Source organism: Falco punctatus (genome assembly GCF_963210335.1).
Source record: "Falco punctatus genome assembly, chromosome: Z".
Classification (NCBI taxonomy): domain Eukaryota; kingdom Metazoa; phylum Chordata; class Aves; order Falconiformes; family Falconidae; genus Falco; species Falco punctatus.
In genome coordinates this window covers 23833394-23847869 of record NC_137586.1, presented here as the reverse complement: position 1 = coordinate 23847869, position 14476 = coordinate 23833394, and the positions used below count along the sequence as shown (strand labels likewise).

The following is a 14476-nucleotide window of genomic DNA, read 5'->3' as shown; positions in this document are numbered from 1 at the left end:
ACCCATAAACACCACAGTAACAAGAAAAATATAAGACATTTGGTTCAAGTTACTTCAAAAGCTCTCCTTCTGTAACAGCATTAACAGATCCCCTCCCTGCTCTGGTGATCTCACTTTCCAGCAGACCCCCAGTACATTACAAGGAGTATCCCTCTCCCAGAGCTGACCTTCACCAGCAGCTCACAGATTCCCACCTAGTCTGATCCCTGCATACCCTTCAAATGTGAAGTTTTAACATGCTTAAACAAATCATCATATGAAACAAGGCAGTTCTTTGCACACACAAATCCCAGAAGACAGGATGTTCTTATGTGAGATTTGCAAGTTACTTGCAGGTGCACAAATAAAAATTTACATGAAATACAACAGCAATAAGCGTGGTAGCTATGCACACAGCAACCACCTTCGTAGTGGAAGAGACAGCTGGAAAGCAGGCCTCCCTGACCTGTGTGCAATTCCACAGCATGTACTGCGTTCAGCTCTCAGCTCCCCAACATAAGGAGAACATAGACCTGTTGGAGCAAGTCCAGAGGAGGCCCCAAAGATGATCAGAGGGCTGGAGCACCTCTCCTATGACCACAGGCTGAGAGGGTTGGAGTTTTTCAGCCTGGAGAAGAGAAGGCTCTGAGGACACCTTACAGCAGCCCTCCAGTACCTAAAGAGAGCCTACAAGAAAGCTGGAGAGGGACTTTTTACAAGGGCATGTAGTGACAGGACAAGGGGTAATGGCTTTAAACTGAAAGAAAGTAACTTTAGATTAGGTATTAGGAAGAAGTTCTTTACTGTGATGGTGATGAGGCACTGGAACAAGTTGCCTAGAGAAGCTGTGGATGCCCCCATGTGTGGATGCACAAGGCCAGGCTGGATGAGGCTTTGTGGAACCTGGCCTAGTGGATGGTCTCCCTGCCCATGTCAGGGAGGTTGGAACTAGATGGTCTTTAAGATTGCTTCCAACACAAACCATTCTATGATTCTATGATATGTACTTTACTAAAATTAGAAACCACCAAAATAGACTTATACGTTGGTTTGACACACTAGAGGAAGAAGTAAGCCTTACAATGGAAATGAAACATCGCTAACCTGTGCACATATCTGATGCATTACGTGACCAAATTCATGGAAGTAAGTCTTTACTTCATCATGTCGCAGCAATGATGGGCGATCTGATGATGGCTGTGTGAAGTTGGTTACCAGAGCAGCTACAGACATCATTCTGCTGCCATCAGAGAGAAGACAGCCGGGTTGGAGACCAAAGCATGCTGCATGCCCATACTTCCCCTCTCTGTATAAGAAAATACATCAGACATTATCTTCAAACCACAAGCCTGCTCACTGCAATGGTGAAGCCTATTCAAGAATAGGAACTATCAGTCAGTTTGTCTTTAAAGCTTTAAACAAAGAAATTACATCTTTTCAGAAGACTTCTACGACTTACTAAGTTTTAGACACTATTAAGAGAGCAAGGGGAAAAAAATCCAGTACTTAAATAGCATCATTTTAAGATTCACAGCAGGAAACTGACTTTTACTCAGATACTGAAAGTACATACACTTTAGACGTCAATTCTATTTTAAACTGCTACTGTAACAGGAAGGACTAGGCTCTGTAGTCAGAAGCAGTACTCTTTTCTTTCATTACAGGAGACAAAAGGATACAGTTTACTGCATTTCCAGTGTAACCCAAAAGTTTAAAGAAAAATTATTTTGAAATTTTTGCCCTAAAACTGAGTAGTTAACTAGGTAGTTAAGTCAGAGCAGCCTTACTAACAAATAGCTTCAGCAATTCACATGACATGCAGAAAGAGGAGAGCAGGCAAACATGTGAAGGAGATAACATGTGCCTATCTTAAAAATAAAAAGAATTTCTGTACTATTGTATTGACTAACCTGATTTTCTTAGACCACAGAAGCCTTAAATCAATTTATATTAAAAAAAAGTGTACCAGCCAATTTATAAATACCTAAAGAATAATTTTAAAAACCCAAACCAAAACAGTGAGAAACAGTAAAAAAAAAAGCAAGCTAAGAGTAAATCCTGTCAAACCAGTCTAGTCTCCTAATCTCCGACCAAACACAGATGATGCTGTAAACAGCTACAAAGAGAGGTGAAGAGCTACAGACATCAACCTGGAAGTATGTTTAAAGGTGTGCTCAACAGGAATCTATTCCTGGTCCTGATCTATTAAATATTTTCTTTAGCAGTCTGGTCAACAGAGTACAAAATACACTGGGAGAAATTAGGAACACTTAGCAGTTAGGAATACAATTGATCTGAATAGACTGGAGTAAGAGTTCAATGTAAATGAAAAGTAAACCACAGTATTAATTTAAGGAGATGAAAAGTTCATTGAGGCAAAAAATTATGCACAGCCGACTAGACAGCAATACTACAGAAAATCAACAAAGAGTAATTCTTCATAAACTGAATATAAGCAAGAAATGCAGTAGCACTGCAAAAAAGAAAAATGTATAAACAATCTGAAAACAGTCCAAAGAAGAACTCAATGAACACAGAATAATCTTGTCAGTGGGACAAATACTTCCAAATACATTTAACTTCAAACACACCAGCAACCCATTAAGACCAATTCCATTTTAAATACTAAATCAAACACTAAGTCATAATTACCTGGGGTAAAGATCCAAGTAGAACTGCCCTAACATTTCTCCTGTTGAATTATCTTTTACTGTATAAAGAGTAATGCTGTCATGCCAAACATGAGCACTTTCTACTTGCTCAAATACAAGTCCCAGCAGCTTCTGGTAAGTATTTAGCAAACCTTCTGTAACAGCCTCGATTGGGAAGTATTCCTTCAGCTTTTCTTGATCTATGGAGTACTTCAGCTCTTCTGTTTTGTTCATATAATAATGAAGATCCCATGCATTGATTCTTCCATCATAATCAAAGTTTCTTTCTTTACACTCCTTTTTCTTCAAATCTAGAATGAATTCTCTTTCTTCCTCAACCAACGGCTTTAGCTTCTTACTCAAATCATCTGAAACAAAGATTGCCTTGGAATCAGCTTCTATGTTCCTTAATATCATGAATATTCCTACAAAATACACTTGTAACTTCAAGCATATGCCCAAAGAGTGGATACTAGAGTTTTCCATTTATTGACTAACAGCAAGGAAACTGTCTGCTTTCTTGTCTTAATGAATTTTAATTACAGGCATGCTATAAATGATTCAGAAGTCCACATACGCCTATAGTATTGTGAAGGATTTTGGAAAATTTAGACTTTTTCCAAAGACATCAGAAATTGAAAGTAACACTAGATGCTTTTGTTTGAAGCTTTTGATTCTACCTCACATAATCTCAGTTTTCTTGATGTGTTTTCTGAAGAAACAGCTGAAAACTACAACCACTATTAGTTACTAGCAGTGCAACACAAAATTAAAACCATACTTTTTCTTACATTATGACCTACTTGCAGCTGAAGTGCTATAAAAGCACAAGAGACTAGAGAATTCTTGCCTGCAAGACAGCTAGCTTCTAGACTACCAAAGCCACTGGATATTAATCTCTATGATCCCATTTTTTTCCAATATAGCTTTCCTTGGACAAAAAACAGTCATAGCACTATGAATCCAATATACTGAATATAAAATATTTACACTTGCTGAAACTCCCATAAAGTACATACTGTACTTATTCTCTTGTAAGTATTTCTGGACTACCAGACACTTTTTTTTCATCCTTAAGATTTCAGGTTAATATTCACTATTGGTCTACAGCATAATATTTAGGAATTGCCACTCCTGTTTCTAGGTAGGCTGTAAGGCCCTATATGCATTTACGTGACTAAAAGACTAAAATTCAGATCATATTACCTGAAATTCAGAATATGTCATAGGACAGAATGCTTTCTTCCTAGCAATAAGATCAGCTTATGAACACGAATTTAAAACAGTAAAATATATGAACAAAGCAGAGCAAATCATACTGTCATACTCGGAGCCAAGAATATTTGAGAAGAAATAAACTAAAGCTGTCAATTAGTTTGATGAACATTCTCCCTCTATGAGAATTACCATGAAACATGATATTTATGAATAGAAAGGTGCATGATCTCATACTGTAAAACATTAGTCACAACAGTAACTGCTAAATTATGAGGTATCTCAGCTTGAAAACAAATGAAAAAACGAAGTCTTACATAAGCCCATTTAGAATTACAAAAATATAATGATAGTAAAGAGTCCAAACTACTTTAAGTACACTTACAAAAATCAGATAATTCTAACATTTAATTATAAATCAGAATTAAGTGTAAGTTCATTGACAAACATAAAGATAATTGGTATTGCCAAATATGGAGCTAAGCTCACACCATAACAGAAGAAATGCAACAGAATTAAAGGTGAAGGAAGAGGTGCATTTGAACCTCTTTACTGATGTTTAAACATAAAAAGCCCACAACCACCAGACTTTATTGTTGTACTAAATTATTTGGGGGGGGTTATTTATACCGTGTATTAGTATACAATCCTAAATGCTGTTAGAACACGTTAACAAAGGAGCACATACTATTCTATGGAACTACATAATTCCAGAACGTAGAGGTTAACTCTATGGACAGAGTGGGCCCACTGATGTCAAGAGAATGACTATAAATCTCTAAACTTCTCAGTTTAAAATTTTCAAGATACCTGTTTGCAGATCAAGTTCCATTAGAGGGCTTTTGAATTCCAGATTTAATCTATCATTCCAGAGCTGATTTTTTTAATTCAGCTCAAGGAAGTTGCACCATCACATACCATAATCTTTCATTATAACTAGTGCAATTGTATCAGAAAAAGACGCCAAGGCTACACACACACAAAAAATTGCAACTAACCTAAGGGAATGAAAAGCTGAAAGTGTGATGTAGCCTCTAATAGAATAAGAACCAATAAAATTGCTTAGGGTACACATGATATTCTGGTTCTAAATTATGAGAAGTGCATTTTGGGGCAGAGAAAGATATAACTGCTTACCTGTATTTGCTATCACAAATATTTTCAGATTTTTGTCTTGTGCTTCCCTGCTTTGGAACAATTGCATTCATATAGCTATGGTTGAAAAAAAGTATGCTAGAACAGCAGCAACAGAGAGTTCCTTTTCTAGCTAAACATGATGGACACCATGACCCAATTATGTACTTAAATTTATCTTGGCTGAGGAGTCATGTTGCCACACCAAATATAAAAGTGTTGTTTATAAATAAGAACAAACCTAAGAAGGTTGTTACGTTATCTGTGCTCTTCGCAGTGTTTACTTCCAGGACGAAGTTGGCATGTGTATTATAACCAAGAAGCTCTGCTACTTTTGCCCTTAGTGGAAGCAATTGCTGAAGAATTTTTGTGTTCTCCTAAAAAAGAAAGGAGGCAAATTTGTACAGTGAAACCAGAAAACACTTTATGGAAAGAATTATCTGAATAATATCTGTAATCATAAGAAACAGCAAACATTTAAAATGAAACACTTTAAGATATAAATATAGAATAATATATGTTTAGCTAGATTCTTATAATTTTTTTGTCACAACATTTAACTGCAGGCAGCTAGTTTTCTAGTCAACCTGAGTTGTTACTATCCCTATTTTAATTTATATGTTTAAATTAATCAAAAGATATGTAATTTCCTTTTAGGATAATAACAAATCTTATTTCCTTTATAAATCATTTAAATTTGAAAGGTAACAGGGAAATGGCTGACAGCAAGCTCCATAGCTTTTTAGTGGTGAAGATAGACTGCAAAGCTATTGTGCCAAGATTCAAAGCTTGTTTGCAAATCTCCCTATTTTGCCACTCTGACAACAGCGGTCAAAGAAAGAGATCTGAAACACAAAAACCCCAGGCCCTGACCTAGATGTGATGGAGGATCCTTGAGAAGCTGAAAATGTAACTGTGTTAACCTCCAGTTCTGGAAAAGTGAGATTTCTCAGCTTTTTTTCAAGCAATAGGTTTGAAGATTGTCTCACAGTTTAAACAGCAAATCCCTTTAAAGCATGCCGACTTGCAGTGTTCAGTTCTTGATGCCATTTTATCTTATCTTGCACTGTTCACCTTTCCCAGCACTTCAAACACAAAAGCTCAATTTTGCCATTGCTCTCTAACAAATGGCTAGTAAATTTGCTGAATGACACTTCTAGCCTTTCTTTCCTTTTATTTTTGTACCTGGCTAGGGGCCTGGTCTCTTCAGTATTAAACAAATTATTTGTGAAATTATTTCTTCTTTTCATAAGGCATGTTTCATGCTATTTTTTAGATATTTAAATGAATCTTTTATAAACAGTAGGGTTTTTTTAAACGTCTAATTAATTTTTTTATTAAAATTCTCATAAATATGCAATGTGATAATTTCACATTTAATCACCTGTATTTTATAATTAAAACGTATGCTTAATAACCCCTCTCATTCTGAAGAATCCCGAAGTACTACAGAAGTTTCAATCAGATGTCCTTCTCTGGGAGGAAAGTGCCAGTAAGCAGTTGCAGAACACTGTAGGGAAATATGGTAAAAGATCGAAATCCTACTTCTATTTACAGCACCACTGAAACTTTAAGATACATATACACACAGGTGGATCATGAAATTCTAAGGACATTAGATATCAGAATAAACTAGAGCAAGGAACTGTTAAAGATCACACTGATAAGTTTTGATTTCATCGTACTAGACAATATATAGAACTCAAATCTAACATGTGAATGTCTAAGCTCAGTGTCCAACTCTGCCATTACCCTGTAGAACAGTCAATATACAACATACCTCTTTGCATCTTGAGTTAAAGGCAGATTCCATTTTTCTCCTGGTTTCTGAAATGCAGCACTTCTTCATGACAGGAAAATAGTGGGGATACTTCAAAGTAATTTTATATTTGTCTTCCTCAGTCTTCTCTAAACTTTTAATAAAGTCATCAGGAAGGCCTTCTAGAACACAATTTAATAAACAACTTTTACCAGAATTACCTACTCCCTTCTCTTTCTGTGAGATTGTTGCAATCTGACATCAAAAATCTCCACAGAACTGTAACCCCTCTTTTTACAACTAGATGCTAAAACTTTTTCAAACCACAATTGAACAAAATAAAAATTGGGAACACTTGTAAGCAAAACAGAAATACATCTAAGGCTACCACGTAAAAACCTGATTATGACAAAAAAGTATCTCTGGTGTTATTGAAGTACATTCTATGCCATGCCCTTCAGATAATGAATCCCCAAATTCTCTGTCACATGAAATCTCCAGAACAGTTTAAATAATTGAAGTAGCTAAAAATATATTGCAGGACAGAAAAGTTTTTCCAATAACTGCAATAAATATAATACACAGGGGATTGCCTAACAGTGCAGAACAGAGGAAAGAAGCAAAGAACAGTAAAGTTCTGCAAAAAAAAAAAATAGTATGGCAGATATGATAACTTGATACAAGGCAAACACTTCAGGAAGCACAAATATATGAAGAGATCATAAACATCTGCAAAGGGTAATTCTAAGGACTGGGGAACTCTAAGGAAGGAGTAAAAATGAAACAGAGAAGAATGGAAAACAGCCAGAATTTCACTTGATATAGCCATCATCACTGAGCCAAAACCAGTTACTCCAGCAAAACTGAAAGGCTGAATAAATGGAAAGAGTAAGCACACTACTCACCAAGTTCTTCCTTAGAAAATACGAGAAATGTGTTTTCCTCATTCAGGTTTTTGTTAAAGTCTATACACAGCTCACTCAATTTTTTCTTCATCGTCTTTATTTCCTGTATTGAGTATAAACAGAACTTAGTGGAAAAACAAAAAGAAAACTTGAATAGTATTTCACTTTTTTCAGCTAGGCTCTCCACTAGCCAACAGCATTAAGTAACACACTGTAGGTAGCATCACACTTCGCTCTCCCTCAGCCTCCTTTTTATCTTTATTTTGGTCCTGAGCAATTGACAATGATCATTGACAAAAACAACAAGGAACCCTGGGTCAGGGTCATCACACCGACGACATTTCAAATGCATGCCACCTACTGAAAAACACTCCTTTGGAATTGTACAGATATGACAAAGACGAAAATACCCATACAAGACAAGACCATTCCAAAACCTATTATAAAATCCTGATATTCACCTATCTGAAACATTTTCTGTTATATCTTATAGTATGACTCTACCCCTTACTGTCAAGTTCACACAAACACAGTAGTTACCAGTAGAATGATACACACCAAATACAAAACTCAGCAGAAACTATCATTAGTCAAGTGTTACTTAAATTAAATTCAACTATCGTCTCCTTATAAAGTATTTCAAAATTCCTTTGAAGGCACCAATCGTCCTTAAGCAATGCAAATACACATGAAACTGTTCCCACTAACTGAACGACGTGGATGAAGAATGACATTTTCTACAGAGGCTAAAGTCTACTCCAGACATAAACTGAGATTGTTATACAACATCACTCAGAATTTAAAAAGAACAATGTCAGTATTGAGATGCTGACAATTTTACTTCATGATTTTCAGAACTGACATGTGCTTTTATATGCTTCAGTAAATCATCCCTTAATGGAGCCAAATTTCTCAGCACAGCTTGTCCTCCCTTTGAGCTACCTCCCTCAAGTTTTTTTACTCAAACCATTAAATTCTTGGACACATTTTACAACATTGGTTAACAACTGGAATTAAAATAGCTCTGTCTTTGTAACGATTATGCATACTTCTGAAGCTTGAACTCACAAATAACATTTTTGAGAGGTCTCTTGGCTAGGAATTTATCTGATTTAGGCATTCTCTGTAATCAGAATATATAACAAAACTCTTCCAGATGGTTTTCTTTTACTCTAGAAGGTTAAGAGAGGTGATGTATACCACTTCTATCCAATGGGTATCATGGGTATCTAACAGATTAAAGACTTTAAGGTGATTGAAGTTTAAAGAACGGATCTGGAACTAAGAACAGACCAGAGCAGTAATTAAGCAGGTCCAAAAGCACAAAAAGTTCCAATATATGCTTAGTACAGCTACACAACCATAATTTCATCCCTTCAACAGTTTGTCACCTTTGCTTTATAAACTAATAGTCCATACATATTTACATTCTGCACTTCTTTCGGAAGATGGAGTCCGTTTCTTTTTCCCACTTGAACTGATTTGTCTAGATATCGCTTTGTTTCCGGCTTTATATTTTCGGGATCACAGGTTTGCTGAAATGACAATACAGAATAATTGAACTTACAACATGGTGTAAAAAAGATACCAAGCATTAGAAAGGTCTGTACAGAGTTGTTCTAAAGAAACGCCACCATAGTAAAAAAGGAACATCCTGGATTTTAGTGTGAAGGACTTTCCAGAAACAGTTACCTTATACAACAGAATTCTTATATTGATGTATCATGGGTTTAAAGTAATTTTCTTTTACCAGCTACCTCAGCACATTTACATGCTGTCATAATATCAAGCCCTTTTAGTTTATAAGTACAGGGCACTTAAGCTTTTTCTGTAGAAATAGCTTTCTTAAACATACTTGAAGAAAATCAGGGCTATAAAGTAACACTGTACCTTAAAACTTAGACGGATTAAACAAAACCCCAAGAGATAGATGTGTCACTGAAGGTTACCAGATCCCATAAAATTTGAGCATATCAGAACAAATCAACCACTGGAAACAAAACAATATTTCTATGTCTGTTTATGCCATTACGAAGATTCTTGAATGGCAATTTCCTAAAGGAACCAGTATTAACCCACAAGATACTCATAAAAGAACATGGATCAGTCCTGTGAAGGTTATCTTTCAAACTGACTACGGTGTTAACTGCTTAATTCAGAAACATGCCATTTTGTCCTTAACTGAAAATAATGCTGGATACATTCTTATTTTAATTCCCCTCATCTAAAAGCGAACACTTAAATACGGGTATTAACTTACAGTCGTTGTTAAAAAGGACATATTCTATCTAAGTTCACCTTCAAGTATGAGGCTGTTGGAACTAGCTCTGACTTGTCTCAACAACGCTCTCATCAGCTTACCTACATACAATTAATTCTTGATTAGCACCTCTGAAAAGTAAGGACGTTGAAACATGCAAATTTTATTAAAGTTACACAACTGTGTAGAGCTGTCAACTGATGACTTGCCAGTGCAACTACCTCTCTTCCTTAAACAGAAAAAGTAAGGTGTATTGGAAGAGAAAATAAGAATAAAAACCAAAACAGATACTTTGCCAACTGTCATTTAAGAATAATCCATACAACGTATAAACAATGTCTATTCCTACCAGTGCCCTCCATATAAGATTAATAAATTAGGGAAAATTGGGGTTTAGATCCGTGAAAGAGCATAGAATAGTTTAGCTTTATTTTTTTTACTCCACAAATAGTCAGAAGTCCCCGTAGCATTATGCTACAACAGGACTGCTTAGCTTTAGCAGAATTGTGCCTAAAACTCTTAGGCATATACCAATAGTCTATATGCAAGAAGTTCTAAGTCCAGTGAGAAAAATGACAATCCCTTAGTTTTGTGATAAACTGACTTTTCTAAAGCAATATGCAGATTAAACTTGTTTACTGATACTGTCATATGATGAATGATGAATATTTTTTCTTTTTAATAGTCCCTGTTTACAGGTATTTTTTAAAAGAATCCATAGACACACAAAAGGATGACCTAACTACTATAGGTCACCACCCAGCTAAAGTCAATGATAATTGAGCCATGTGATTGTATGGTGCACCCTTCACCATGGCCATGACTTTTTTGCAGCACTTGGCCATTGCTTTTTTGTTTGTTTTTAAATAAAAGGATGTAAATGGTGGAAATCTCCTTTTGGGAGGAAAGTAAGTGAAGAAACTAATGTCCTCCACCCTCTCCATGTGAAACCTTATATCTCCACCCTCATTTGTGACAAATGCGTAAGCCAATCCACACAGAGTATTTCCCAACACAAAGATAAAAAGAATGCTAGTTACCCTACCCAATGTGACATTCAGGCTTCCTGCTCTGTTCTGGCAAAGAATACTCCCTGAAGTTCTGCAGCTTCATGAAGATCTTTATGCTACTCAGCACTACATCTAGGAGTATCAATGCTGTGATACCAAGTACAAAAATATTTGCATCAGAATCTTCACATATTGTTTTTCCACTGGGTAACGCACAATTCTAGGGTTCTTTTTCCTGACCTAAGACTAGTATGATAGAAAAAGCACAACATCAAAATGATAGAGGTGAAAAACGGAGATATGTCATTAACATTTATATTGTGCTAACTCTGCTGCAAGAGCAAAATAGAAAGGCTGAGGGAAAAAATGAAGTACTCTAATCTCTATAAAAAGACACTGCTTTTATTACAGAAACAGTTGAAGACAGAGGATTGTGCTAAGTCTCAGTGAGTTATTTAGGCATTGTGAAGGATCTTCCAGCCCATCCACTGGGCACATGGAACTGTCACGGTCCTGAAAGCCTCCTGGGCTAAAACCCAGCAAAGATTTTAGGCAGAAGAAGGGAATTCACAAACACTAATTTTAAGCCCTTAAACCCAGTGAATATTGACTCCTAAAGCTAAGAGAGAGAGAAAGGTTCTTTTGGGAAAAAGGAGAAAACTAAGTGTTCTTCATCCTTCACTTGATGTCTATACATCTCTCTATACACTTACAAAGAAATCAATGTGAAATAGCTTCTAGTCTTAATATTAGTCTTTGTGAAGCTTACTTGCATCACAGACATACTTAAGTTAAGGATGATACACATGCAAAAAGACCTGTCAGGTCTTTAAGGATAAGCAAGCCTACCAGGCACAGGAACCAAGGGTGCTCTGTGGTCACCTCTGAACTTCGATCTGGTCAGGATGGTTGATGTCATCCTGGGTTTCCTTAATGAACAATTTCCACAACAGAAGTGCTTATTTCAAATACAGTACACACATGAAATTCTGGAACTTTCCAAAAGTTTTAGAATGGTCATTGTTGATGATTTTGTATAGGATTTCATACTTGTTTTGGTCAACCAGACCACCTTATTCCATGAAGAAAATTTCAGGCAGAATAAGAAACAAAAACCTACTTAGAATATCGTGAACAAAACCTGCAGCAGCTGTTTACATCAGGCTGTTTCCTGAGGGCATGTGGGTGGGGAAGATTGGCAACATTCTTAAGCATGCCCCTGCTAGCCAACATGTGCAGATGTTAGGAGTAATAAAATCTAAAATGGTTTCACTACCAAATTCACCTTTAATCCAAGTTGCAAACCCCAAAATAAGTTTTCTAAAGAAGATAAGGAGTGTATTCAACATGAATTCATGCAGGAATTTTTTCACCTCGTGTACAGAAAAGAGACCAGATTACTTTCAGGTTTTTTAGTTTTAATAAATACAAAAACTTCACACATCTTTCACCATCAACAATTCTCAAATAAAGCAGAATTTAGAAAGAATACTGAACAGTTGTTAATGTAGAAAAGTTTAGTCCTCATTGAAGGTAGCAAAACTATTCAGGATGTCACTGAGATCAAGCAGACTCACACCATCTTTTAGTGGACTGACTGTATTATAAATAACATGGGAGTGTGAGGGTCTTCATTCTATTAATTGCATTTTAATCTGGCCCTTGTGCAGGATCAAGAAACTGAATTAATATACCTGAACTATTAAATCCTCAGTGAGGCCATGGAAACCCCCAATTTAATAAAAATGTTTTACTAGCTCATTTAAACTGACAAAAGGATTTCAGCAAAGCATGTCTGTTTGTGGAAGGCCTTTGTTTGTTTGGGGTTTTTTTTATCATGTGCTCCTGGAACCTGACTTTTCAGCTGAGAGTTTCTAATAGGAGAAAGTATTAGAAATTTAGCAAAAGTTAACAAGTATTAGTCATTTGGAAATAGCAAGACTTGATCGGTCTGGCACTATTGGCATTTTCACATCTGTTCTACAGCAAAAACTTCTACTACTTCCATCATCATTATGAAGTTGATATAAACTCAGAGGTTGCATCTTTGGAAAACTAATACTAAAACATGCTGCAGTTAAGCCAAGGAAAAGCTCTAAAAAAATTAAATGGAGATTTAAGCAGTGGTTGTAACTATTACAAAAGCCAAGTATTTCTGCAAAGGGAAATGAAGAAGGAAAGCACCAAATAAGAAAGTTAAAAAAACCCAAAGACTATACAAAAGTAATAGTAGCAAATAACAGCAATCAGTTTTCACTAGCTACTATCAGAAATTCCTGTAAATTAAAAATAGATAGATACACAGATATGGCAGATTAGCCCTAAATGTATCAGTGTATACTATACTGGAGGGTGGGGAAAATCACAGCGAATAATACATACCAAATAATTTAATTAGTAGCAACAGAGCAGGAAAAAAATCAACATAAGGCACTATCTGCCAACACCAACAGAAGGTCCTCAAAATGGGGCTGTTAAATACCTCTAAACACATAAACAAAAATATCCAGCTAGAGGAGAACACTTGAAAATGTGACTAAAAACCACAGCAATAGAAGATAATGGTATTAGAAGGCACTTTAATAAAGTGCTGCAAATATTATTCTGCTTCCCAGTCAACACTGCAAAAAACACAAAGAATATGCCAAGGAATAGGTCTCCAGTATATTATCAGTATCACATGAAGGTTAAAAATTGATGGGGTTGAAAGGAAAGATTCATGTCTGAAGCATTGACAAACGTATACATTTCAGTTTTCACATTAGATAGCTTCCTTGCATTATCTTTAAATCACACTTTTGGAAAATTCTTACTAAATGTAAATACATTACTACATGCATTTGAACAAAACCAAATGTTCTTGTTTGAGCTAGAAAATAAATAGTACAAATGAAGAATACAAGATACCTGTAGGTGCTCAATTAGAAGGGAAGCTAAACAGAAACACAAAAGGGGTAGAAACTAGTTCAACAGTAAACGTATCTTTGGACTTGGTTTTCTTTTGAGGCTTAAGCAACATATGAGGAAGAGTATACAACATCGCTGTCTATAATTAGCAGATCAAAAGAGTTAATTTCAGAGGTTACTCCCAGTTATACATTCTCATTAACTTTCATGACACAAAACTATAGTTTAAAATTGTAAATTCTCAACAATTTCAATAAAGGACAACTTTGGACAAAAATGCAAAAGTAGTATAAGCCAACCCAAATACACTGCTATATTGCCTCTTTTCTTCCTCCCCTCCTTGGTGATGTTCGGGGCAAAGCAGTTCAGGGAGCTCAACCAGTAGAAAACAATTTTATTTTTCCTGATGGGTTTTGTTCTGCTAGTTTAACTTCCTTGTACCAGCTTATTGGAAGATGAGACAAAAGTCAAAGCTATTGCAATTGAGGGCAGAAGGATACAGACACCTAGTCATGAGAAACAAAGAGCGGGAGCCACAAGTTACAGTGGCTTAATGTTTTGTGGAACGACAGCCTGTTTGTACAGCTGTGTCCCACTAGGACGATTTGACTGGTACAGACACAGAGGAAACACACACAGTGATGAGGATCTTGAAA

At 35.9% G+C, this 14476-nt stretch overlaps 1 protein-coding gene across 6 annotated transcripts in view; it reads right to left on the bottom strand.

The window, feature by feature from the left end:
• Positions 1-14476, bottom strand: part of NLN (neurolysin) — a 36166-nt gene that overhangs the window by 7412 nt on the left and 14278 nt on the right. For 3 of the 6 annotated variants that reach the window (XM_080372831.1, XM_080372835.1, XM_080372836.1), the window contains 6 exons: positions 9035-9178; positions 7644-7746; positions 6760-6920; positions 5221-5356; positions 2632-2998; positions 1084-1285 (listed from right to left, as the gene is read on the bottom strand). In XM_080372831.1, coding sequence (XP_080228957.1) covers positions 1084-1285; positions 2632-2998; positions 5221-5356; positions 6760-6920; positions 7644-7746; positions 9035-9178 — 1113 coding nt within the window. The remainder of the gene's footprint in view (positions 1-1083; positions 1286-2631; positions 2999-5220; positions 5357-6759; positions 6921-7643; positions 7747-9034; positions 9179-14476) is intronic. The other 3 variants (XM_080372832.1, XM_080372834.1, XM_080372833.1) reach the window with 3 other exon arrangements.